The sequence below is a fragment of the Galeopterus variegatus genome, unplaced genomic scaffold (genome assembly GCF_000696425.1).
Source record: "Galeopterus variegatus unplaced genomic scaffold, G_variegatus-3.0.2 Scaffold1158, whole genome shotgun sequence".
Lineage (NCBI taxonomy): Eukaryota > Metazoa > Chordata > Mammalia > Dermoptera > Cynocephalidae > Galeopterus > Galeopterus variegatus.
This window is the reverse complement of record NW_007727269.1, coordinates 112,423-139,417: the sequence shown is the minus strand read 5'-3', so window position 1 is coordinate 139,417 and position 26,995 is coordinate 112,423. Positions and strand designations below refer to the sequence as shown.

General features: G+C 40.3%; 1 protein-coding gene across 1 annotated transcript in view; it reads left to right on the top strand.

Moving 5' to 3' along the window:
* The window catches only part of TIAM2 (T-cell lymphoma invasion and metastasis 2), a 119,976-nt gene that overhangs the window by 50,002 nt on the left and 42,979 nt on the right, over positions 1–26,995 (top strand). Inside the window, exons 13-14 of the mRNA XM_008575226.1 lie at positions 786–1,049; positions 26,427–26,530. Of these exons, the coding sequence (XP_008573448.1) occupies positions 786–1,049; positions 26,427–26,530 (368 nt within the window). The remainder of the gene's footprint in view (positions 1–785; positions 1,050–26,426; positions 26,531–26,995) is intronic.

The window sequence follows — 26,995 nt, the reverse complement described above, 5'->3', positions numbered from 1 at the left end:
AGAAAATGTTTTCTTCTAGAATTATAAAGAGTTTAATTGAAAATGCATTGCATGTGTTTATATAGAGAGAGCACATTTGTGTTATTTACTTATTTATTTACCTATCTATCTATCTATCTATCTATTTATTTATTATTTGTTTTTGAGACAGAAAATGTTTTCTTCTAGAATTATAAAGAGTTTAATTGAAAATGCATTGCATGTGTTTATGTAGAGAGAGCACATTTGTGTTATTTATTTATTTATTTACCTATCTATCTATCTATCTATCTATCTATTTATTTATTATTTGTTTTTGAGGCTTACTGGTAAGGGGATCCAAACCCTTGACCTTGGTGTCAGTAGCAGCACACTCTCCCAAGTGAGCTAACTGGCTAGCCTGTGTGTATGTGTTTTAAGAGAGAGAGTAAGTACATACACAGAGCATATGTACATATATACAAATAGAGGGAGGGAAAAAGAATGAAAGACAGACAGACACAGATAAAAACAAATGTTATTTCCCAGGGCATTCGACATCAGAATACTTGAAGAAAAATTAATGAGTGGCTCCCAGGTTGTTTCCCTTTCAGATGATTCTTTGTAAAACTAGGTTTGAGGGAGCTGAAATTCATTTTGTTATCAGTGGCGTCTAAGTACCCTACATTCTAGTGCTTTCTTTGAAGAAAGCAACAAACAAAATAGTCCCAAGAGTACATGGTTTGAGTTTGTCGCCTTCCTTCGTTTTAAAGTAATTCTCCCAGTAATCTCTCTTTTTCCTTCCTTTTCCCTTTCCTTGTTCTCAGGGCTGAGAAAGGGCAATGAAATCATGACCTTAAATGGGGAAGCTGTGTCTGATCTTGACCTTAAGCAGATGGAGGCCCTGTTTTCTGAGAAGAGCGTTGGGCTCACTCTGATTGCCCAGCCTCTGGACACAAAAGCAACCCTGTGTACTTCCTGGCCGGACAGTGATCTGTTCTCCAGGGACCAGAGGAGCCAACTGCCCCCTCCTAACCAGTCCCAACTTCTGGAGGAATTCCTGGATAACTTTAAAAAGAATACAGCAAATGGTAAGACTTTGTTCTGTCTTGCTTCTTAACTGCTGGTATCAACAGCCAATATATTTAGGCTGTAATTTTGCTTGCAAACTCAGATTATTTAAGCCATTCAAAGAGTGTTTCTTAATTTATTAGGAAAAGAACACAGATGCCAGCTGGAGTAGATTTGATCAAAATTCCATACATTTTAGTAATCATAGCACTTTCATGAAAATAGAAAATAATTATTCTTGCACAAAATAACAGTCTTTAAATTCAGACTCTTTTTAAAAATCACCCATAATATTTAGCATTGTAATTGCTCTGTGATGAAAGCCTGCATAAATGCCAAACTTGAGTTTTCTTATTCATTTGAATCTAAGGTAGACCATTTTGCAATAATCTGTTGAGTACTTAGACTGTTGCAATTCAGTTCTTTACTTCTTTTGTTAAATACTACTTTCTAAATCAACAGCAAACTTTTAATGTAGGTCATGAGTTTTAAAACTTTGTGAAGGCTAAAAATGAAAAATTGTATGCTAGTGTATTTTTCTCAAGGTAAAATTTCCATCTGATGAAATCATTTGATGATATGAATTTCTGAGCTTATTATTCATATGTATTTCATATATTGCAGTCAAGCAAATTAGAGGCTGTGGCTAATACTGAAAACCTGCAGTTCCCCTTTGTATGCCTGGAGGATACTGGTCAAGCTCCATAGAAGCCCAAGCATAGGGTCTTTACCCTGAGAGCACACTAAGTAATTTTTGTACTTAATTACAATGGTAATGGATTTCTAATTCAAATCTGCATGATTACCAAAAGTGAATGAAAAACACAAAAGAGAAGTTGTTAGGATGGATTTAGTTATAAAGCAAGTTTATTAGGTCATTTTTGGAATTAAAAAATCAGATTGTAAGATTTGTGATTCAATAAGGTATCTCGTGCTTTCTCCTCCTCTCTTGGGGCTTTCCTTCAATTTAAAATACCATTAAATTGACTATTGGCATATAAAAGTGAGTGTCATAAAACAAAAGTTATGATGGAACTAATTAATTACTTGGTTGTGTTAGGGCCATAATTCAGCTCCCCTAGACTGCAGTTATAGGCCTGAGTATTCCATGTAATACACACATGTGTCCATTCGTTGGATTCATTACTCATGAGGGATACATTCCCTACCTGTGTTATATTGCTATGTATTTTGTCATAATAAGAAATCACTCCAGACTCTATAATACTTTTGGTACTTGCAGGAATGAATTCTTATAGAAAGCAGCAAAAGGGGAAAATATATATATATATATATTTTAGTAGTAAGGATCAAGCAAGTGAGTTAAGCTTGTTTATCTCTCTCTCTCTCTCTCTCTTTTTTTTTTTTTTTGGCTATGTAGCAGAGTAAAGAGGCAGTCCTGGATGTGTTAGACAGCTATTCTATTACTCATCCTAGGCAGCCATTTGATGATCTAAAGCTTTATCGATTACCTAAGGAATCCTGATGTCTGTGTGTTCAGAGAGCATAGCTAGTCAGGTGGCCACAGTGCTTGGCCACATCTCTTCTTCCTACTGGCACCTCCATGGCTGCAGTGCATTATGTCTGCAGGTTCTTTCTCAGGTCCTTTCACCAGCAAGGTGAGAGTCACAGACCTCTTCATGGTTTCCTGGCAAGACTGTGTTCTGTGGAGGTGATGTTCTCCCAGACAGAGCCCTGCCCCCTCTGCCCCAGGTTTCACTGTTTGTTCCCTTTCCTAAGTTCCGGTGACTGTTCTGAAGTCATTTGCTTGTGTTGGAAACAAAACAGCCACCATGGACTGCTTTCCCAAACACTCTGCAAATATGGATTTTTTTCTTTCTCAGGTAGTTGTGTCACTGATGAAGGAAGTTAAATGCCTGTGAGTGAAAACCTCAGAAGGAAATCTGTCCCTTTTGAAGGTTGAGGGAAAAGGAAGTGTACGGGTGGGTAGGTAAGAAATTGAAAAATGAAAGAGAAAAAAGCCCGAGCCTCTCATTTGTACAGAACATCACAGTTACAAGAGGAGCCCATGTTTATGAACATACTGAGAGGTGACATGTGATAAGCTTGCAGGCTTTGAGTCAGACCTGGGTTTGAATCCTGGGCTCTTTTTACAGTTTGTGCCACACGAGGGACAGCCCTCGACCGGTGAGGTCTGGGCGTGGTGGATGCTGGCTTGGCTTCCTCATCCCTTGCAGAGACCATCCTGAGGTGTAGTCCACGTTGTCCTGCAGACAGCCCCTGGAGCTAAACCCCAGGTGCACACGTCAGCCTTGTCTTCCCACCTTTCATAGGCTTTCTGCTTTTCTTGCCTCACTGTCTGTATTAGTTCATTTCTGTAGCTTGTAACAAAATACTCAGAACTGGGTGAGTTGTAAGAAAACGAAATTTATTGCTTACAGTTTCTGAGGCTGGGATGTTCAAAGTCCAGGGAACACTTCTGGTGAGAGCTTTGGTGGTGGTGGCAGTGATGGCAGGATATCACATTGCAAAAATGGTAGAATGGGGACAGCAAGAGTGAGAGGGACAGACTCTCTTCTCTCTCCTTTTTAAAGCCATCAGAACAATCCTCCTCACCACCATTTTAAATCCATTAACTATGTCAAGGTCCTACAATCTAATCACCTCTTCAAGGCTCCACGTTTCAATTACCATAATAGGATTTCCCATGCTCTTAACAGTCACAGTGGAGGCCAAGTTTCTAATACATAAAAGTTGGGGAACACAGTTCAAGTTTAAGTGAGTTTTGGGGGGACATAATTCAATCCACTACACTGTCCCTGTTTCCTTGGGCTTCTTGGGATCACCTCCCAAGTAAACTTCTGTTCCCAAGTCCTTGGCTTAAACTCTGCTTTTGGGGGAGCCTGAATGAAGACACTGAGCCTCAGTTTCCTCATCCAGAGAAAGTCTTCTCTACTCCCCTTGTGGGTCACTGTGAAGTTGAGGGAATTCACGTTTGTGGCATGTCCAGTCCAGCTCCTTACACAGCAGGAATTCTGAAAAGGTTATTCTCCTCTGTTTCCTTCTCCTTTATAGCTTAATGGTTAATTAAAAATTACTTCGATTTGCTTTTGTAATGAATTATGAAACAGTAATTCTGTTTTTTTTTACTAAGAAAATTAAAATATACACAAATCAAAAATTTAAATGACTTTGAAAAACAATTTTTAATGTGACTTTGAATTATATTTAGCACTGGTCATTTCAGAGTCTGCCTTTCCCTAAATTTCATGTTCCCTTGAAGGCATTTCTCTGCCTATTAATAAAAACCAAATAGCTGGCTCTCTGGAAGAGCAGTCCTGTTTTTTGTAACAGGAACTATAAGAATATCAGAAAATGAAGGAAGAAGAAATTCTAAAGCAGTTGTTTTGGGTGTATCTTGACCATCAAGTGGAATATTTATTGACTCCTGTTTAGTACTTAAAAAGTATGAGGCCTTGGGAACAAGCTATATCCGATTCAGGACTTTCAGTCTGCTTTTGTTTCTGTTCAGTTATCTGGAAATTTATATTGATTAGCTTTAGTCTTTTGGTCATGTTTAAGTGGAAAAAAAATCTGTATCTATCTTTGATTTAAAGAAGTTTTAATCACAGTGGCAAGTCCCAAAGAGCCAGGGGAATGGTTGTAGGTTGCTGCTCTGGTTCTGAGCTTTCCTAGAGAAGAAGTATTCTACTGGCATTTGAGATCACTGCTGTGTTTAGGGAAGTGGGTCTCAAGTTTCCTAGTGCATGAGACTCATCTGATGAGTTTATGAAAATGCAACCTCCTTGGTCCTGCTGTTAGAGTGCCCCCTTCAGGAGGCTCGGGGTGGTTCAAGCTCCGTTTTTTAACCAGCACAGGGTGCTAATTGCCGTTGAACAGCCCTGGGGTAGGGTGTATTCAACTCCCACTGCCCTGTGGCCATTAGTCTAAAGGAGGTGGGCCTGGACCGCGCAGCAGGACTTTTCTGTTTCCTGAACCTTCTGTGCTGAGGTTCTGAGGATTGAATGAGATAATACATGTGAAGTTCTCAGCAAATGATAGCCATTGTGCTTGTGTCTTGTTTCAGTAGGGATTATGTGTCCCAAACCTCCGCTGTCCTTCGAAGTATGCTCAGAATGCAGCAAGTGGACTTCTTAGCCCACTTCATTTGCTCCTTAGTCCATGCTTACAAGACACTGTCCCATTCAGTGAATTGAGTACACTGAGAAGCAGAGAACTTCGTCACCGGCTTTCCTACGCTATGCCTGTGTTACTCTGTGAGGGCCGGAGAGACAGGAATACATTGAGGATTGATGTGTTTAATATTAAGTTTCTTTATTTCCTAAGAAGTGAATGACCATTTGATTCTTGCTGTTAGGTGTTTGAATTTCTGTTCTAGTTACCCACAGCAGAGAGAGGAAATGTCCATGGGCTGTATTTGACTTGAGTGGAAATATCATCTGTAAAGACATTTTACAGAGAGAATTAATTTTACCACTGGAATTGCTTAAAGAGCCCACTGTTATTTTAGAGCCAACAAGGCCACCATTGAAGGCATTGGATGTACCAGACCTGTTTATACTGGGATCCTGTAAATGCTGTTTTTCTGATTTATGTATGAAAATCCCTCTTCTAGTGTTTGCCATCTTTTGAAAAATTCCAGCAGCTTTTATGAAAGTCTCATTGGGCGTAGAGTTCCAGAACAAAATCTTTATGTAAACACTGAACTTGTGGCATGAATGCATTCTCCATCTAGAAACAGTTATTAATACTACCTTGTTAGGATTGCGGGTAAATTTAGCAGGAGACCAAATAGAAAAGACCTATGTTCTTGCTCCCATTTAGTCAGTGTAAATGCAGCAAACGCTTACCAGATGATGAAGGTAATTGTGGCTGAGCTGCTTTTTTAGCTCCCACACAATCCTCCTTTGAATCACTCTTTTTAAATTGATGTCTGAGTAGTGTAGAGTCTCAAGCTACCAGAAGCCACTTAGATGTAAATTTGTTTAGAATGAATTGCTCTTGGGAACGTATGTGTCCATTATATAGCTTTTCACCAGGGGAAAGAATCATAGAGCCAGCTCTGATGTGCAAACCCACTTATTTCCTGTTGGGGAGAGCAAGGGCATCTTGGCTTCCATAGCCTGTTTAGGAAGACTAACAGCATTTAGCTCGAAGAGTGCTCTGTTTGTGTGTAAAACTGCTATGACTGTAAGTCTGTCTGGCTGACACCCCAGATTCTCAGATGTTAAAACATATTAGTTTTCCTAAAGATGAGTGGTGCATTTTTATTTGTTTATTTGTTTAATTTTTAAAAAATTTGATTGGGAAATACCAGTTTCACCAGGACACAGAACTTTGGTCTCAGACTTACTAGTTCTTATATCTGTGCTGAAGGTAATTTTTAATTAAATCAGTGGAAGCGAGTATGTGGCTTTCTGTTAGCAGGGGAAGGAGTTAAGATTCCTGGATACTAATTACCTTGTAAAACTGATTCCCTTTTTCTCATTCTTATTCATTTAGTCACTTGTTTGTTTAACAATTAAAAACATTTTGCTAAAGGTTGCTGGTACATAAAGATGAATTAGACATTATTTTATTCTTAGTTGATTGAAAAAAGTAAAACACTTGTGAATAATAGTTCACAGTTTTTTTTTTTTTGTCCTTTTTGAGACCGGCCGCACCGTGCTCAGCCAGTGAGCAAACCGGCCATCCTATGAGCGAACCGGCCATCCCTATATAGGATCCGAACCTGCGGCGGGAGCGCCACCGCGCTCCCAGCACCGCAGTCTCCTGAGTCCGCCACGGGCTCGGCCCAGTAGTTCACAGTTTTAACAAAAAACTTTGCAATGAAGAGAACTGGAGGCCAGAGGTGGTATTCCCACTAACTTTTCTGTTTATGAGAGTAAAGGAGTCCAGGAGTGAGGCAAAAGACTCTCAGTGTGTGAGGTGGAGAAAGGTTTCCAGAAGGGTTAGCATTTGATCTGAGCCCTGCAGGTGGACAGATTATGGACCTCTGGGCGTGTGGTGGGGAGATTTGGCGGAGGGAGGGCAATTCACATAGACTGAGCACTGAGTCTGAAAGTAGAGGTCACAGGAAAAAGGTTGGAAAGTTTGTTGGAGCCAGGAATTTATAACATATCATGCACATATCTGAAAAAAAACTAACGAGTATTGCATTACTTTCCCCTGACTTATATAAAATACAAAAGACTTGCCTGGTTATTTAATGACCACTGGAGTGTGGTTTGAAACACTTGCCTTTACATATCAACTCTATTCTCTTATCTCCCACTATAGCTTCATTCCTTTGGGTCTTAAAGTATTGTTGTTTTTAATGATCAGAAGTCCCCTATAAGATAAATACTCAAAAAATGTATTTGGAAAAAGAATGAATAAACAAATTACTGTAGGTTCCCCATAAAACCTAAGTACTCCTTAGCAATGGGAAGCCATATCCACTAGTGGTATGGTCCTCACAGGTTACCTTTAGGAGTGCAGTAGGCAGAGTAGCACTGTGCTGGCCTGTGACAAGGACTGCTGATGGTGAGGAGATGCCCCATAGCAAAGAGGATGAGGCAGTTTTAGGGTTGGGGGAGAAGCTGGTAAATAAAGTTTGCCAGCGTGTTGAGTAAAAGCCAGTCTTGTGTTCTCTCTCTGAACATTAAATGCAAATACATTAAATGCAAAAAAACAAAACAAACAAACAAAAAAAAAAACAAAACCCAAAACTACGGAAATTCTCTGGAGAGCACTGTATAAAATATTCGTTTGATGTGCCACTTTTAATAGCCATTTGAGAGTTTGGGATGCTGTGCATAGTCTCCTATGCATGCTGAGTAAGCCAGATCTCTGTGAAGTAGAAGTTTTATGAAACTGTTTTAGCTGTTGGAAAGAGGAAACTTTATAGCCTGTTACATAAGGAAAAGAAAAAAAAGATCTCACTATTCCTGTGGATGTTATGGGTACCAGCTGCCAAATGGTGCTGGTCTGCGTTTCACATTTAATGCCCTTCTTCTGTAATGAGCTTAAAAACAAATCATGTTCCTGACTTTATTCCTCCCTATGAAGGAAGTGAGACCATTAGGAAGGACCACATATGGATATTTCCTTTTTAGCTCTCTCTTTTAGAGACAAGTGTATTGTAACAATATCTTCCATTTTTTGAATTGGCAGTACATATGCATGGCACGAAATCTCAGTGGAATAAAAGGTTCAACAGTGATGCCTAAGTCCCCCTAAGCTATATAGTTCAGTGGTTCAGAGCATGGATGTTAACCAGATGACCTGGGTTTAAGTTCTGGCTCCAGGCTCTTCCACTTATTAGCTGTGTAAGTTTAGGCAAGTCACTTAAACTTTCCATCCTTAGTTTTTGCAAGTGTAAAATGGTCTGGGATTTTTATGGGATCAATGAGTTAATGTTTGGAAAGCACTAGGTATTGCCTGGCACAAAGTAGAGGCCACATAAATGTTTGTTAAATAATAAAATAGGTAAATTCCTCCCACCCTGTCCTTAGCCACCCAGTTTCTCTTCCCAAGGTAATCATTGTTCTTAGTTTCATATCCTGGTCTAGAGACTCTTAAACATTGAGGAAAATGGTGCTTTGTTTTTACTGCACTATCTCAGTATATGGCTGTGGTGGGCAGAATAGCGGCCCACCCCAAAAATGTCCACATCCTAATCCCCAGAACCTGTGAATATGGCAAAAGGAACTTTGAAGATGTGATTAAAAGGAACTTTGAAGATGTGATTAAAAGATCTTGAGATGGACAGATTATCCTGGATTATCTCCGTGGGTCCAGTGTAACCACAAGGGTCCTTATCAGAGGGAAGCAGGAGGTTCAGAATCAGAAGGAATTGTGACAAGGGAAGCACAGGTTGGAGTGATGAGGGGCCATGAGCCAAGGAATGCAGATGGCCTCTAGAAGTTGGAAAAGGAATAGAAACTGTTCTTCCATGGAGCCTCCAGATGGAATGCAGCCCTGCCAGCCTTGGTCATTTGAGCTCCAAGGCTGTAATAATAAATTTGTGTTTATGTGTCAAGAACTGTGTTTGATGGCAGAGATACAAAAATGAAAAAACACAGTTCCCATCTTCAAGGTGCTATGTATGGTGGGGAGGCAGACATGTGAACAGACACTAGTTATAATCCACCATTGTAATTGCTCTGGTTCCACAGTTCTCAGACTTGTTGGTCTCTAGCTGGACACTTTACTGTTAGAAGTCACTGAAGACCCCCTAAGAGCTTTAGTTATTTGGGCTACATATGTGGGCTACCATATTCAAAATTTAAACAAAAATTTTCAGAATGTTTATTAAGAATCCACTTTATGTTAACACATATTTTTGAAAAAAATGTTTCTCCAAACCAAAAAAAAAAAAAAAAAGGGAAGAGTAGCCTTCATTTTTGCAAATCTCTTTAGTGTGTATTTTAATAGAAGACAGCTGGATTCTTGTATCAGCTTCTGCATTCAATCTCTTGTAATGTGTTGTTTTGGTGGAAGTTATATGAAGAAATCCAACCTCACACAGGTACAGGTAGCTGGAAAAGAGAGGACCATTTTAATAGCCCTTTCATGTAATTGTGGATATTCTTCTTGGGTGTTATACCAAAACTCTTGGGTATTATACCAACTTGGTTGTTTCCTCAAGGTTAGTTGCAATGTGGAATCCGAGACATTACTGGTGGACTTTTCTTACATGGTTAGCGGGAGCGCCACCGCGCTTCCCAAGCGGCGCACTACAGCAGTGCGCCACCGGGCTGGCCCCATGGACGATTTTTTAATATGAATTGTTTATTTGGAAATTATGGGTTATTGAGTTATGCAGATCTTTCGTGTGTGGACATTTTATGATACAATATTGAAAATCACATTCAAATCCATTGGAAAAGTCTTTAAGTATTTGGGAGGCTGTCAAATTCATTGTGGTGGATACAAATTTTTCAAGATTCTAACTTTTGCTGGAAAGTTTGAATTATATCTACCAATACTGTCAGTTTTCTTGGAATCGATAAGCTTACTTTGTTCATTTTAAAGAAGATGTTGTTCTTCTGAGTAAAAGAAGATGTTGTTCTTCTGTCAGTTGTTTTTCTTTCTTTTTTTTTTTTTTTCCCTTTTTTTGTCTTTTTTTTTTTTTTCGTGTCTGGCAACGGATCGCAACCCTCAGTGTTGCGCCCATACTGGACCAGGACTGGCAACGGGATCGCAACCCTCGGTGTTGCTCCCGCACCTCGCTCAGCCAGTGAGCGGGAACTGGTCTGTATGTGGGATCTGAACCCTTGGCGGGAGCGCCGCCGCGCTCCCAAGCGGCGCACTGTAGCAGTGCGCCACCAGGCCGGCCCATGTCAGTTGTTTTTCTGAATAAAAATTGTGTTTTGGAAAAAAAGCAGTTCGTTCAGCTCCCAGCACAATTATACAAGGGCTTTTCTTCAAAGCTGCCATATACTTTGTTCCATGTGCAGTTGAAGAGCTGTATGTGTACTTCTGGAACATGTTCTCAAGAGTCGAGATTTAGAAAAATTATTAATTTATACTGCTTCATTGAGGACATTCCTAAGTGCAGCTGGCATGTCTCTTAGTGTAAGTGTGTGGTGATGAAGAAGACAGGGATGATTAGCACAGTTTGGTGTCACTGTCTGGATGCGTGCATAGACACCAGTAGATTTACCCTCCTTTGCTTGGCACCATCAGTGCAAATGTTCTCAGAGAGGAAAAGGCAAATATATTTCGTATTATTCCGAAAATAATGCTGAGCTTGCAGATCCCCTGAAAGGGTCTCAGCAGCGTCTCAGCAGCCCTAGGATTCTACAGCCCACATTTTGAGAAGAGTTGCTCTAATACATAAGAGTGGCAACAGAATAGGAGCAGAAAACTCGTGTTCAGGTTATCAGGGCCACTTTTGAGGGAGGATCTCACTTATATTAAGCCCTGAAGAATGTAGATGAGGAGGTAGCATGCATTTCAGGTGCAGGGAAGTGGGGAGGGGGCTGGGGGAGTCCAACTGTGGGGAGGTGAGTAATTCAGGATTGTTGGAGACTCAGGTGCAAATAGGGAAGAGGGATAAGGTAAGATAGGACAAGTAATCAAGGGCCAGACAAGGGTGACAAGGCTCTTGTGAGCCAGTCAGAAGCCTGGTGCTAAGATCCCCAGGGGAAAGCATGAGCAGGAGAAGGGTTGGTAAGATTTTTGTGTTAAAAAGGCAGGTCATCTGGTGCCAGGTGTGGAAGGGGCATCTGCAGTAGTCTTTTTTCTGTTGCTTATAATGGAATACCTGAAACTGGATTAGGTATAAAGAAATGAAACTTATTTCTTATAGTTTTGGAGGCTGGGAAGTCCAAGGTCCAGGGAGCACATCTGGCAGGAACTCTACAGAGTTTTTTGGTGACCCAGGGTATCATCACATGGCAAAGAGAGGGAAGAGTGTTTTTATGTGCTCTCCTTATAAAGTCATCACTTTACATCCATGATAACCCATTAACCCATTACTCCATTAATGCATTAATCCATTCATGAGGGTAGGGCCCTCACAATCCAATCACCTCTCAAAGGCCCCACCTCTCAAATACCATAATGAGATTTCCCACCTTCTTAACACTGTTACAAAGGGAGTCAAGTTTCCAATATAAACTGTTGGGGGGTACAGTCAACCCCAGCTGCAGACAGTACCCTTGAGAGATGCTGAAGGCATGGCTGAGTTGGAGTGGGGTCAAGGGGTGGGTGGCATAGTGTGGCAGGGCAGGTCCTGCCCCTTCCTCTGTCAGAGCACTTAGGTATGCAGAGATGCACTGTCCCCCCTCAACAGAGGGACTCCTTCTGAGTTGTGTTTTATCACCAGCAAATTGCCAGGTACATACGTAGAGCCACTCAATAAATATTTGCTTGAATGTATGACTAACAGATATAGGAATAACAGGACTCAGGATATGAAAAAGCAAAAAAAAAAAAACCCTCAAAAAAAACCCCCCACCCAAATCTTCCATTTCCACATTAACTTTATTTTTCAACAAAATGCTAATTGCTATATCTAAAATGTGGTTTGTTTAAAGTGCAGAAAATAAAACTTGTAGCTAAGGAGGGAATTGTGGCTTTGATTATAACTTAAGGTTGAATCTGCGGTGCAAATAATTTGACTATGAGAATTTTTTTTACCTTAAAGTTGGAAAATGAACTTCTATGCTTAAACTTAATCCTGAGTTCAAGCACTTAAGTTAGGTCCATGAAGTGAGACATGCCGTTTTCTACCCCACAATAGGTACATGCCAATCATGAGGCGCACCCTGATGTCAGTTTTCTCCTTTTTTACTTTTCTTTCATTTATTTACTTAACAAATACTTAGTGACTGCTTATTGTGTGTCAGGTGTTGTTCTAGGAGTGCTAAAGATAAACAGTGGACAAAACATATTACTTTTCTTTCATTTATTTACTTAACAAATACTTAGTGACTGCTTATTGTGTGTCAGGTGCTGTTTTAGGAGTGCTAAAGATAAACAGTGGACAAAACATAAAAAAAAAAAAATCCTTGCCCACGTGGAGCTTGCTTGTACTTTAGTGTGTGGAAATAGAGAATAAGCAAAAATATAATAAACGAGTAAATTATATAACATGTTCACAGGTGACAAATGCAATGGAAAAAAAATAGATCAGGGTAGGAGGGGATTAGGAGTAGGGACTGAAGTTAACTCAAAATGGATTAAAGACATATATATATATATAAAAGACCTGAAACTATAAAACTACTAAAAGCAAACATAGGGGAAACAGTTCAAGAAGTAGGACTGGGCAAAGACTTTATGAAAAAGACCCCAAAAGCACAGGCAACAAAAGGGAAAATAAACAAATGGGATTATATCAAACTAAAAAGCTTTTGCACAGCAAAAGAAACAGTTAACAGAGCAAAAAGACAACCTACAGAATGGGAGAAAATATTCACAAACTGTGTATCCAACAAGGGATTAATATCCAGAATATAAAAGAAACTCAAACAACAGTAAAATAGCAAGTAACTAGATTAAAAAATTGGCAAAGGAGCTGAATAGGCATTTCTTAAAAGAAGATATACAAATGGCCAACAGACACATGAAAAAATGCTCAATATCACTAAGCTTCAAGGAAATGCAAATCAAAACCATTTTGAGATATCATCTCACACCAGTTAGACTGGCCAGTATCAAAAAAAATAGAGGCTAAGCAATGCTGGCAAGGATGCAGAGAAAGGGGAACCCTCTTACATTGTTGGTATAAATTAGTACAGCCATTATGGAAAACAGTATGGGGTTTCCTCAAATAGCTAGAGATGGATCTGTCATACGATCCAGCAATCCCATTGCTGGATCCCAAAAGAATGGAAATCATCATGTCGAAAGGATCCCTGTACTCCCATGTTCATCGCAGCTGTATTTATAGTAGTCAAAATATGGAACCAATCTAAATGTCCATTGATGGGTGACTGGACAAGGAAAATGTGGTATATACACAATGCAATACTACTCTGCCATGAAAAAGAGTGAAGTACTGCCATTTACAGCAACATAGATGAACTTAGAGAAAATCATGTTAAGTGAAATAAGCCAGGTACAGAAAGAGAAATACTGCATGTCCTCACTCATAAGTGGGAGCTGAAAAAGAAAAAAAAGAACAAACAAAAAACAAGAAAAGAACGACACAACAATTACAATAATTCCTTGAAACTCTCAAAAGAAGAGAACGGAACTGAGGACACCAGAGGTGGGAAAGGGAGAGGGGAAGAGGGGGTTAGGGAGAAATTGGTGAAGGGCCACAAAAAATGTTGACGTTGTATAATGATAAAATAAAAAAAGATATTCGTTTTTGGGGGAAAAAAAGGAGTAGGGATTGAGGTAGGTTGCAGTCATAAATACAGCAGCTGGTAGTCCTCAGTGAACAAGGAAAGCATTGGAACAAAGGCTTGAAGGAGGTGAGGGACATCTGAAAGCACAGATGCATATGTAAGTGGCTTGTTTAAGGATCACCAAGTGTGTCTGGAGAAGCAAGGGAACCGGAGAAGTGAGAGATGAGGCTTGGAAGGATGTGAGGCCAGATCAGTTTGGACCTCATAGACCATTGTAAAGTCCGACATTTATCTTGAGGAAAATGAGGAGCCGTTCCACGCGTTTGAGCAGAAGGCTGATGTGATTTGACCACTATCCTGTAAGGATCACTGAGTGATTGTTGAGAAGAGACTGAAGGAGGCTGAGGTGGGGCAGAGGCAATGGTGGCTTTGCTGTGGTGGTGGTAGTGGAGGTAGAGTCACTAGCACTTGCTCAGAGACTGGTTACAGGTGTGAGGGAAGGAGAGGGGTCAAGGATGACCCCCAGGTTTTGGTCTGAGCAACTGGAAGGATGGCGTTGCCATCAACTAAGATGGGAAGGCTGCATGTGGAGCAGCTTTGGGGAAAGACCAGGAGTTCATTTTGGGACACCTTGTGTTAAGCTTCTGTGTTCACACTGAATATTTTACTTGCTTCCAAAATGGTTAATGAAAGGCTTGTAATGAAAGACCATCTATAAAATCCCACAAAATTCATCAAAATTAGCAACATAAAGAGAAAGGGAGGAGATCTGAGTCACCACTTGCCTACTTTAAAGATTTCCACTCATCTTGTAAGTCAAACACGTTTGTTTATAAGAGAAAAAAATAAGCTTTGAAATACATTTGCAGCATATCCATTCCTTTTATTTCAGACAATTCAGTTATGGTCTCTTGCATCTTATAAATTAATTCTGACCCTACAGTACTCAGTTATGATTATTTATAAATTGACTATTCTCATATAAATTCGTTTATCTTTTATCCTTTTTTGCTTCTGGCCATTAACATCTTTAACATGTAATGGAAAAATTTGACAAAGTTCAAATGATCTAATTTTGTTACTTGTTGATAGCTCTGGGAAAATGTATTTGGAAATAAGCATATGAAATTGTTAGCAAAATTATCACGTGTCTTGCGTTGGGAGGTCTAACCAGCTGCCCCTGGAGAGTGAGCACACGCTGTACCATAGTCTGTAGAGCAGCAGAATACCCTCTTTCTTAAAGTCTCCTGATGGCCTTGCTACTGAATCTGGAATTTCCAGTGAAGCACTCAAAGCTGTTAAATGAAAGGATGTGTTATCTTCCACTTTTTTACATTTACCTTTCTAACACTAGTTATTTCCTCCTAAATTGCCATTTGTGAATCTAATTCTGATTTTCATGTTTCAGTTGATGAGTGACTGTGTCATGCTTCTGTGAAGTTTAGCCATCTTTGCATAGTAGCATTAGCAAAATTATTTGAATGTTTACTGAGTTTTGTCTCTATTATTTTGTAAAAATGATTGAGGAAAAAATGGGGGCTGGATATATTGATAAGAAGCATAAGTTTCTTAAGCTTTATACCCATGACCCGAAAATGCCCATCAGTATGTGAGTGAGCCCTAGACAATGAGCATTCAGCCTCATGTGGATTTTCTTTGATCTTGAGCAGGTCAATATATGTTCACTGGGGAAGTGGGGAGAAGGTTAAGACACGTATCAGGTACGTTTAAAATGTGGGTGTAAATAAAAGTTTTATAATTTTTTTAGATCTCTGGGAATGGAAGTTCACAGAACCTATATAGTCAGCTTTTATACTTCCCTTTCAAGACTGTATTCTGTAAAAAGTAAGGGGCTGCCTGCCTATTACATTGGAGGGATCATGGGCTCTTCCTCTTTTGAACTCTGAAAGCATTTTGCTTGTATAACTGGTATAGAAGTTAGTATTTATTGCCTTGCAATATCACTCTCTGTGTGCTTGTTGTAATTTACCTACTACTGAAAATCCCTTGAAAAGAGGGACTTTGAAGAATACAAAGATGTTTAAGACACAGCAGCTAGCACAATTCTTGGTAAATAGCAGGTGTTGAATAACTAGCTATTGAGTGAAAGGAAGGTTGTTGGGAGTCTCTTACTGTGAAGTTAGGGAACTCCTGAGAGTGAGTTATAAGGGATAAAAAGAATCTTTGGAACACACCTTGAGGCTTCTCAGATTTCTTATTTCTAAATCTTATGCAAGGGAATAGTGCTGAGACTTTCTCAGAGCTGTCTCCACTCACTTGCATACATGTGTTGAGGACTCTGGGATGGGCTGTGGCTGTGCTTGCCTGAGAACCATACACACCAACTCCAGAGTCACACTGCATGTCCAGGGACTTGTGCTCCACATCTGTGCTCCTCTGCAGTTTTAATAGGCTGATTCATGTCCATGACAGTTATTTTGCCACATAAACCAAAACCACAACCCAGAAGTAACAATAACCTCCATATCACCAGTGTATGTCAATACTGATAGTGGGATATGTTTTAGGTTTAATTTGGTGGTAGTAACTTTTGTAAAGGACTATAGGAACTGAGTAAGGGTGTCTGGATTTTATATAGTTCTTGGCCTTTTTTGTGTGACCTTGAGCAGGTTACTCAACTACTACTGTGACTCTTAAAATGAGGGATCAGACAAAACAGTTTAAAATTTTTTCTTTCTCACTCTAAAATTTAATATGATTAAAGCAACAATTTAATGACTATAGGAAAGTTCATTTATTATAAAAGTTTATGAAGTCAAAAAGCAGAGTAATAGATCAAGCATTCCATTTTGGTTTTGGAGCAAATCTCATTACCTCTTTAAATAGAGTCAGGTCTTGACTGCTGTAGAGAAGGTGTTTTTTAAGGCTTCGTAATAATAGCAGGCTGTCTTAATATAAAGATCACAAAGAACCTTAAAAGCACTAATTATCCCTTACATCACGCTGATGGAACAGAGATGTGTTATTATCATTTTACTCTCACAGCTGGGTAAATCAAGGCACAGAGACATATTACATCACTAGTAACTTGGACAAGGTCATGGTTAATAGCAGATAGAGGTAGAGCTGTGTTATCTTATTTTTCCTTCCACGTAGGAGAAAATGTCTGAATTTTAACCACCTTTTTCCCTTTTAAAATTTCTCTATTACTTACTATACATAGAGTAAAACCCAGTAATAATTTGACCTGCAGTAAAAAAAAATTTAGATGTAACTGAATTAATGATGGCCTTTGTCTTCTTACCTGGGTGCTTAGGGTGGCAATTAGAAACTGCCTTGTGATCATTTAGGGCTTTCTCAGTTGTTTACAGTAATAGTTTCACTGCCTTTATCCTTGTGCCTTTTTTGATGGTTCATACTGATTTTCATTAACCTAGCAGGAATATGACCATATATGTCCTATGATTTGGTTATTTGCAACCCACTTATGCTGGAGTTTTACTGTAACTCTAATTTCTCCCCTATAAAATCTGCAATGACATTCTTACTTTCTTTTTAAAAAATTTACTATAATTCACATACCATACAATTCACCTCTTAAAGTGTACAATTCAGTGGTTTTTAGTATATTCACAAAGTTGTACAACCATCACCACTGTCTCATTCCACAATATTTTCATCACCTCAAAAAGCAACCCCACGCTCATCAGAAGTCACTTATTTTCCCTTCTCTCAGCTCCTGGTAACTGCTAATCTACTTTATGTTTCTATGGATTTGCCCATTCTGGACATTTCATATAAATGGAATTATACAATATAGAGCCTATCATGTCTGGCTTCTTTCACTCAGCATAACATTTTCAAGGTTCATCCATGTTGTAGCATAAACCAGTACTTCATTCCTCTTTATGACTGAATAATAATTCATGTTACCTTCTTTTAATCCAGTAGCACAATAGTACCTGCTGAAAAGAGGGTTATTCAAGGTTCCTTTTTCCTATAGCAACATTCCCTAATAGAATCTTGTGTGTACTTTTTGGGGGGTTTCTTCTTGGGGTCTTTAGATAGAACTCCAACTAAGTAGTTCATAAGGATTTCGAACTAAAATTCTATTATATTAAAATTCCCTAAGTGTCTGTTATATGCCCCTGAATATAGTTAAGTATAGCACTTGGGTGGTCCTCTCAGCTCTGGTGGGTATCAGTTTCTGGTAGTACCAAAACCTTGGTTGAAGATCTCTTTTATCACTGACTTTGTAGTTTTCATTGGGGACCTTGATAAATGGTAGGCCCTTTCGCTTCATTCTCTGGGCTGAGCACACTGCCTTGGTCTCAGCTGTAGCCTCCTGAGAATGGGGATGTGGGTATATCTAAATTCTCTTCTTCCATTGTTCTGAGGAGGCCTTTATGTTGTGGTAAGTATGGAGGTGACCAGCAGCACATTCCTGCCCTGATAACATCTGCCATATTCCCATTCCTCTAAGTATTCTTTCAGACTCTAAGGATGTTTATCATAAGACAGTTGAATCAAATTATGGCAGCCTGCTATTAAGAAACATTTACTACCAGTATTTTCTTCTCTTTGTTCATTACCACTGGTAGCTTGCTCTGTCAAGAACATCACCCATTGAAATGTGACCTCAGGTTAAGTGGACTTGGAAGATTTATGAAATTTACATTTTTCTGGCACGGTATTTATGCTATGTTATATTTTACTTCTCTGCAAGCTTAACAGTGACATTCAGACTGCCGCTTTGAATTTCCTTGACACAAGAATAATGATAAAAAATGAAGAGTCCCAGATATGGTCAGAAAAGCAGATTGATTTTTGTCTATATTAAAAGTACCTAATATTAAATGATGATCTCTTTGTTAATCTGTTTCACTGACTGATGATAGCAATATTTGCCTGGATGACAGATGTCAGTAATGGAAGGTGTCACAACCCACTGCATTTTAAGTAAAATCAAGAGTAAAATTTAGAGAAATCTGAGTTACTTAAATATATGCATTTCTACACAAATTTTGCAAATTTAAATTTAAAAGTTCAGAGATTCTAAGCTTTTCTTTGCAAATGAACTCAATGTTCAGTGTGCCCTTTGTACCATGATAATTGCGTCTTGTAAGCATCAGTAGAGTTTAATTATATGGGCAAAGCTTGGAAAACCAAAAAAAAAAAACCACCTTAATTTTGTATTTACAAAATGCTATTATTCCTCAACTGGCAGCTTTGCTTTACCAAAATCTTTATCTTTTCTTAAAATTGCATTTGTACTTAAAAAAAAAATGTGAGTATAAAATGAAGGAATCAAATGGGGTAAAAAGAAACTTCTGAGTTTCTTTTCTGATCTAAAATTCTTTGATTCTCTATAAGCTGTTCATTTATGAAATTGCATAGTGGAAATTCTGAGAAATTGAAGAGAGAAATTGATTAAACTGAATGAATTAAGAGCGTAATTCACAGAAACTACATTTTCTGAATGTGAGTAGATAGGAGAATATAAGTAGTAAATGTCAAAGATGCAGACTCTAATGTCACAGTGGATTATATAGTTGGAAACTTAATTAAATCATTTATTATTCACTTGTAACTTCTTTGATATTACTTCTTAGTTTTTTTTTTGTTTGTTTGTTTTTGTCTTCTTAGACCATTACCCTTCTATAGGTTTGTAGGGATTAATGATTTAATCAGCTAAAACATTCTTGAGCCTGAGAGGAGAGTCCCAATTAAATATATTACATTGTTTATCTGAATGCTATATTTTTAATTGCTCTAGTGAGCATATTTTGTCTGTCTTTGGGAAGTGGGGGGGATATAACATTCACTGGGCCCCTGCTCTGGGCTGTGTACTTTTTTGTGCATTTTGCGTCTTCTGATGCACTTGACTTCCCTGAAGTAAAGTTGAGGTTCTGACCACAGGGAGAGAAGAAGCGGTTCTCATTGGAGGTGGCACTGCCCACCAGGTGACATTTTGGAAGTTTGTAGGTCTGTTTACAGTTATCATAATGATTTGGGAGACAGTGGTACTTGGTGGTTGGGGACATGGTCGCTGAATGCCTTGCAGGCTCAGATTAATCCCTCACACTGAAGATTATTCTACCAGATCTTCATGGAGATGAAAAAACTTGAGTGTAATGATCTGAGCCAAGAACCAGCTCTGTTATACAAACACACACAAATTATTTTTCCCCATGGCTGTAGGGTACTTTAAATTTTCTAGGAATGCAACAAACCAATAAATCAAGGGAAGAATGTCCTTTGTCTGTTCATAACTTTGTCAAGGGTTTTGCCTTTTTGATAAGTCATGTCCCTGATGGCAATACCACCAAGCCAACCTGGCATTGGTCTGTGGTAAATCTTGAGACATGGTCTCTGTAACTCTCCACAGCACTAGCTTCCCATGTTTCTGGAGCAGTTGAGCCCATCAGTTACATACTGAAACACATTTTTTTTTTTTTATTACAAACTACTTTCCACTTATTTTTCTCCTTTCATTTCTATTAGGGCAGTGTATTGGGTTTTATGATATTATAAGTGGAGGTAGATTATATTAAGTCTGATTTTTTTCCCTATAGTGAAAGTATATATTACCAAAAAGGGGGCTTTGGGTTTGAGAGTACTGAGAATCAGTGTACTATAATATATGTTTTAAAGCATGAAAAACATAGTTTAAAAATAATTTTTATTCTTGTGCCCCATCCTTTTAGTCTGTTTTAAATGAATCTTCAGTCCACAAGTTGAAGCAGAACTTCTTCCATTACTATAACTATTGCATTAGTTCTTTTGTGCTCTATGACAGAATACCACAGAATGGGTAATTTATAAACAAGAAATGTATTGGTTCTGAGTTCTGGAGGCTGGAATGTCCAATATCAAAGTGCCAGCAGGTTCGGCAATTCTGATTCCAAGATGGCACCTTGAACACTGCACCCTCACATGGTGGGATCTAAAAGGGCGCAAAGAGCAGAAGAAAGTGAGCTGCTCCTGAGAGCACTTTTCATACTGCCATTAATCTACTAAGCACCTCCTGTTAGGCCTCACCTCCCAACACTGTCACATTGGGGATTAAGTTTCTAACACATGAATTCTGAGGGACACATCAAATCATAGCAATTACCATCACTAATTTCTCAAAGGAAAAAAATCTTATTGCATGTAAGAGGAGGAAAAAAATATTCTGTCATTTTGTATTTGTTTTTGGCTACAGGAATTGATGTCATCATCTTGAGATTTTTCATTCAGTTTCTCTTGTAATTGCTGTTTCTGAGAACTAGGGAGGTATTCTCAGACATTTGGGTAGGGTGGATCTTAGATCACTTTTTCTGGGAACCGGTTGTCTGTCCTCAGGAGGTCTGGGCCTGGCTGCCGGAGAGTCAGAACAGCTCTTGCCCTCACTCCTTACAACCAGAAGATGCCGGTGGTCTAGCGGCTGCTGGCAGCCACCTGGATGGGTGTCCATGGACTGGGAAAAACTTTGTTGCCCATTCTCTTGTTACCTGGTTGAGCAAGGAGAAGGCAGCCAGCAAGAATGGGATTATGGGATGACATCAGTTAGCTGAACCAAACATTACAGTTGCCCACTGAGGAGAGGCAGGCTTCCTTAGGATTAAGCTGAAGGTGGGATGTCAGCAGGGATACCACCATGTGTGCCAAGTCCTCTCCCAGGTTCCCCAGTGCCACTCATTCCCAAAGAATTCCCTCTTGTGCTTATCAGAGTTAGCACCCGTATGTACGGGTGCTTCTTATGCGACAGGGGATATAAATGGCAGAACCCACACTCTTGCATATTAACTATGTTAGATTGGATTTGGAAGCGATGTAACTGTAAACTTTGAATTCAGATTACGAGCTGTGTGGGTGAGGCAGCCTTAACTTTAGCATTTCCTGCTGTTTCTGTTTTTAAGTTGGTACCCAGGATGGTACTTTAACACAGGTATTGCCCTGTAATTGTAAAGGATTTGGGGTTGCCAGCGACTTGGCTGACAGTGGTGCTAATGGAGTGTGTACTGATGCACAATTCAGGAAGAAACTGAATTACTAGGTTTCTCATACCTAAAGCCTCATGTTTCCCCCAGTTGTCTGTTAGAAACTGCAGAGCATGTAGAAGAGTGGGGAGGCATTCATTTTCCATGATAGCCTGCTGGCATGTTGTCCATTTCCAAAAAGTATTTGTTGGTTAAAGGAGAGAGATGGTGGAGCCTAGTCTCACTGTGGTACCTGGCATAGTGCCTCCTACCCCTGGTGCATGCACAGTGCCCAGCACCTACCTGGAGGAGGGAGTAAGTGGACTGAATAAGCAGGTGCAAGTGGAGGAGCCGATACTATAGGGACGTTGCAGCTCTGTTCAGTCAACTGCTAAGTAGAAGCTCTTGTTGGCCACATTAAATGTTAGATTTTTCACATTGCTAGACCTTACCCCAAACTGTTAACATCCACAGGGAATAAGGTGAGAAAGACAAAAGGGTATGTTTACCATATGCAAAAAGATCTCTCAACTTTAATTTACAAGTAGGTTATTTTTCATTATTTGCAATCCTGTCGGCCAAAGCCTGTTCTGGACTGTGGCTGAACATCTGTACTGTACGGCGCTGAGCGCAGGGTGAGTGGGACTCGATGCTTACTGTTATCTAATAGAGATAAAGAGCCCCTAAAACAAGTCACAGTGTGTACATCCTGATGAAAAGGCTTTCCCAGGTGGGAAGCTGGTTTTTCAGTTGGGAGGTGGAGGATATATTTACTCACTTTAGCAGCTGGTGCCAGGTCGTGGGCAGAATGTAAGAGAGGCTATGTATAGGCATTTGGCACCTAGGACAGGATGCCTGTTTAAAACAGCTTTGTAAATAAGCATTCAGATTTTACCAGCCTGTACTCTTTTTTTAGCCAGTCTTCAATTCTTCCAGAATATACTTTTTTCTCATGTCTCCTCTATAAAGAATGCTAAGGGCATACTCCTTTTATTGGGGATACAGGTCCTGGTGAAACTTGAGTCACCTGGAGCTGGGGTCAGCAGCCGTGGACACTGTCAAGCCCGGCTTCCCCTGTGCTTTGTCCATCTCCAGGATAGCGCTAGGGCATGGCTATTCACTGTGGGGACTCTGTATGTTGTGATATCATTCCGCCCGTGTGAGATTTGGGTGAGGGAACAGCTCTGAGATTTCTTATCTTGTTGGATCTCTAGCACTCGCCAGGACTGCCTTCTTTTGAGTCCCTGGGGCCAGCCTCACTGGGAGTTGGTTCCGGTGGGCCACCCTCTCCAAGCTCATGCCTCAGGGAGGAGCCAAGCAGTCCACAAAGGCTCCTGGAAGTTAAGAGGCACAGAAGGTGATGGGGAGCTCCAATGATCCATAGCTAGGTCTTTTGTCCTGCATGCACAGGGTTCTTATAGGAGGGGATTGAATGTTCTGTTACCAGCTAAACATCGCACCTGTTCTCCCTTCCTGAAGCATGTCTGCCTTCCTCAGTAAGTGAATGAGTACCTCTTTGCCTCTTTTGTAAGAGGCAAACAGTGGTTTGGGGAATTTTCAGTGTTTAAGCTCCAAAGTTTTTTAATATATTGAATGGATGACTCAGAATTTGCTCGGCATCTGCCTTTGACATCAGCCATGTTGTTTTCACTGGCATCCACTCCTGAGCTCTGTATGCCCTTGCCACCTCTGAGTACTTCATGGGACTTACGGTCTTGTTCTTTGTATGCCCAGTACGTGGTACATACCTGGGGCTATAGAAATCTTCATCGTGGATGAATGCATACGTGGATTGTGTGTCACATTTCCTGTACTTGATATAACTCTTTGGAAGTACCAAAGCTCTTTATTTACAAGGTAAAAGCAGCAATAGTGCAAATTTGATTCTGTTACCTAGGTAATGTACTTTTACATTGTGTGGCTTCTGTGGCATTACTCTCTTGATTTTCTTATACTTCTCTGACTTTTACTTCTCTATAAAAAAATAGAGGTATGTCCTTTGAGGGCCCCTCTGCTCCTGCACCCGTTAAGCACTGGAGTTTCCAGGGTTCTCTCCTTGGTTCTTTTTCATCTCACTCTGCTCATTCTCTGTGGTGGGTCCCATCCATCCCCTTGGCTTCACTGCTGAGTATAATCTGATGCCTTCCAAATCCATATCTCTGTGAAGACCTTTCTGGGCTTTGGACCCTGGACTACCTGACCACTGACCATCTCCCACTTGGTGGCCTACACGTACTCCTGTCTCCAACTCAACATCGCCAAAGCTAAGCTTGTTATTACCACTCCTGGCCCTTCCAGTGTTCCCCGTCTACCTAGTAAACTAAGACATAAAAACCAGGAATCTCCCTTGATCTCTCTCTTTTCTGTATCTTCTAGGTGACAAAGAGGGGACCCGTGGAGTCTACCTCCTCAAACCCTCTGCCATTGCCTACTCTTGCTATTACTGTATGCTGGGTTGGCCTGGGTCCTTGCACCTCTTACCTGCAGTGTTGCTGAGACCTTCTGACCTGTTTTTCTGCCAGGGTCTTGCCCTCCATCCCTTCCTTCATCCTAGGGCACACTTTTTTTTCCCTGTCCCACTCTCTGCTGCAGCCACACTCATGAGTTCCCAGCTCGTGCTTTGCTTTTAATACCAGCTACTTTTACTCAGGCTGCTTCCCCTTCATGGAATCCCCTTTCCCACCTGCCCACCCTGCCTTGTCATCTTCAGTTTTAAAGACAAGTTCCCCTCGGATTTAAAGACTTCACTCAAGTGTCTCCTTTTCTAGGAAGTCTGTTATGGCCCCAGGGAGAATTAACTTCCTTCCAAGGTGTGCCCACTCAGCTCTGTAGAGACTTGGCTCATATCATCTGTGTGACACTTTGTTGTTCTCATCCCTCTGACTCCTCATCTCTCACCACCAGTTGCCTCTCCCCAGATTGGAAGCAGAACTTGAGAGTCTTACTCTTCTCTTTGTCCCCAGCACAGGGCCTGGAAGATAGCTAGTGCTCAAAAAGTATGTGCTGAATGGATGAATGAAGAGATGCATTTATGCTGGATGCAGTAAGAATGAGGGCTGGTTTTCCTTTGTGAATGATTTAGGTTGGTCTCCCTTAAATAAAGGTGCACGCATTAGAGTCAGGAGGCAGAAGTGGAGAAACAGTGGTGAATCACTCTTGGTTTAGGTTCTCATCCTACTTCCCATGCGGTCAGCTTGCTGCTAAGTGGACTGCTTCTGTGGTGGGGCATTAGGGGCATGGGAGAGGCATGCCCAAGTATCCTCACCTGTCATTGCTACCCGAAATTTCTCTAGTGACAGACCATGCTTTTTTTTTTTTTTTTTTTTTTGTTTTTTTGCCTTTTTTCCGTGTCCGGCAATGGATCGCAACCCTCAGTGTTGCCCCCATACTGGACCGGGGACAGGGAACGGGATTGCAACCCTCGGTGTTGCTCCCGCGCCTCGCTCAGCCAGTGAGCGGGAACCGGTCTGTATGTGGGATCCGAACCCTCGGGCAGGAGTGCCGCCGCGCTTCCCAAGCGGTGCACTATCCAGTGCGCCACCGGGCCGGCCCCCAGACCATGCTTTTGTGGTCAGAACTGCCTTATGTAGGCTAACTTAACTTGAAGCATGACTTATATTATCTGGGCCCTTTCTTGGTGGAATTAGGTGTTGGAAGAGACAAAGGGAAGAAGAAATTGGAGCTGCAGAATTCTGTAGACCATTAAGATGTTTTCTGGAGGCTTTTGACTATCTTGGAAGTGTCTGTGTTGTGATTGGTAATATCATCATTGATCATGTATTAGCATTCCTATCCATCAGTGTGTCAACCTCCTAGGGCTCCCATAGCTTCTAAAGGTCTTCCAGAGACCAGTGTTCTTGCCCATCATGCTGGACCGTTTCTTTGTAGTGCATCTGTCCATGCCAGGATCAACTCAGGCAGATTGACTTCTTGTAGTTGACTGGGGTCAGAAACCATCTCGTTTCACCTGGTTGAGGGGATCATCTATCAAATATAAGAATCAGAATGAAACCCTGTATTTTGATGGAGGCTGGTCTTTCCATTGAATTTGTTAACTTGAGAGCCAGTGGACAGAATTGCTGAGGATGGGATGTGTGTATAATTGTAGGCTGGAAAACTGCATACTCTATTACTGTTAATATTATTTCCCAACCTTTACTCTGGATGTTAACAAAGGTTTGCTGTTCTTCTTGGAACTTTCAGTTTAGGATGAAGTTGTGGTTGATGCCAGAAAAAGAAGAATTGTGCTTGCAAATGAGCAAGCTGTGGATTGTAATAAGGGTCTATGATTTCACATCATGGGTTTTCCAAGATATCCCTGGTAATTTTGCCCTCACTTAGGCAAAAATAGAGAAATACCAACAAAGGTCACTGCTGTTTAATTCTTGGTCCAAATAAATTACTTAAGATGTTTGCACAGCAATGGGAAGAATGACAAGGCATTAAGTCATTATTTTGATTGGTCTCCTTTAACCAAAACAGGAAGAAAACACTGCTTCTTCAATTAGCAAAAGCCCAGACCTGTTTCAGAAGTCCAGCTATGTGCATATTGTAATTTTAGTGTCAAAGGACTGCTGTGTACTGCCTTCTAGGTTTTTAGCTTTCTCCTTTCTTCTCTTTCTCTGTCTGAGCCTTGAAACCAGTCATTACTACTGTCTGCTTATAGCCAAATTCATAAACGTTTTTGTCATTTTTCATGCAGATTTCAGCAATGTCCCTGACATCACAACTGGTCTGAAAAGGAGTCAGACTGTTGGCACTCTGGACCAGGTTTTCCACAGGGAGAAAATGGAGCAGACATTCAGGGTAAGATGCTGTCCCAAATCTCAAACCAAAAACCAGGCAGGTGAGTGTTGATGCCCACCTTTACCTGAGGTGGAAAAAAAAAGAAGATGGAGTCAGCCTATCCTTAGGTCCATAAATTGGTATGAACGTATTTTTTTCCTTAAAGGAAATAGTTTTTCTTTTTCCCTTTCTTTATTTGTAATACTAACAGGAATAATTACTTCAGCTAGAACTCCCCTGTGAGTTCTGGCATGCCATCAAAGAGCAAAGCAGATTGCCATTAGGATGGTTTTGTTTAGCTATTTTCACAAGAAAAACCTATGCTCAGGTGTTCTGAAAGTCATCTTAAATTACTATTCTGTTCCTTACCTACATTTTTTTTTTTTTGGCCAAACATAAATTATTTTTGGAATTTTGTCATTTTGTTGTGGTAAAATATATACAGCATAAAATTTAGCATTTTACCATTTTCAAGTGTACACTTCA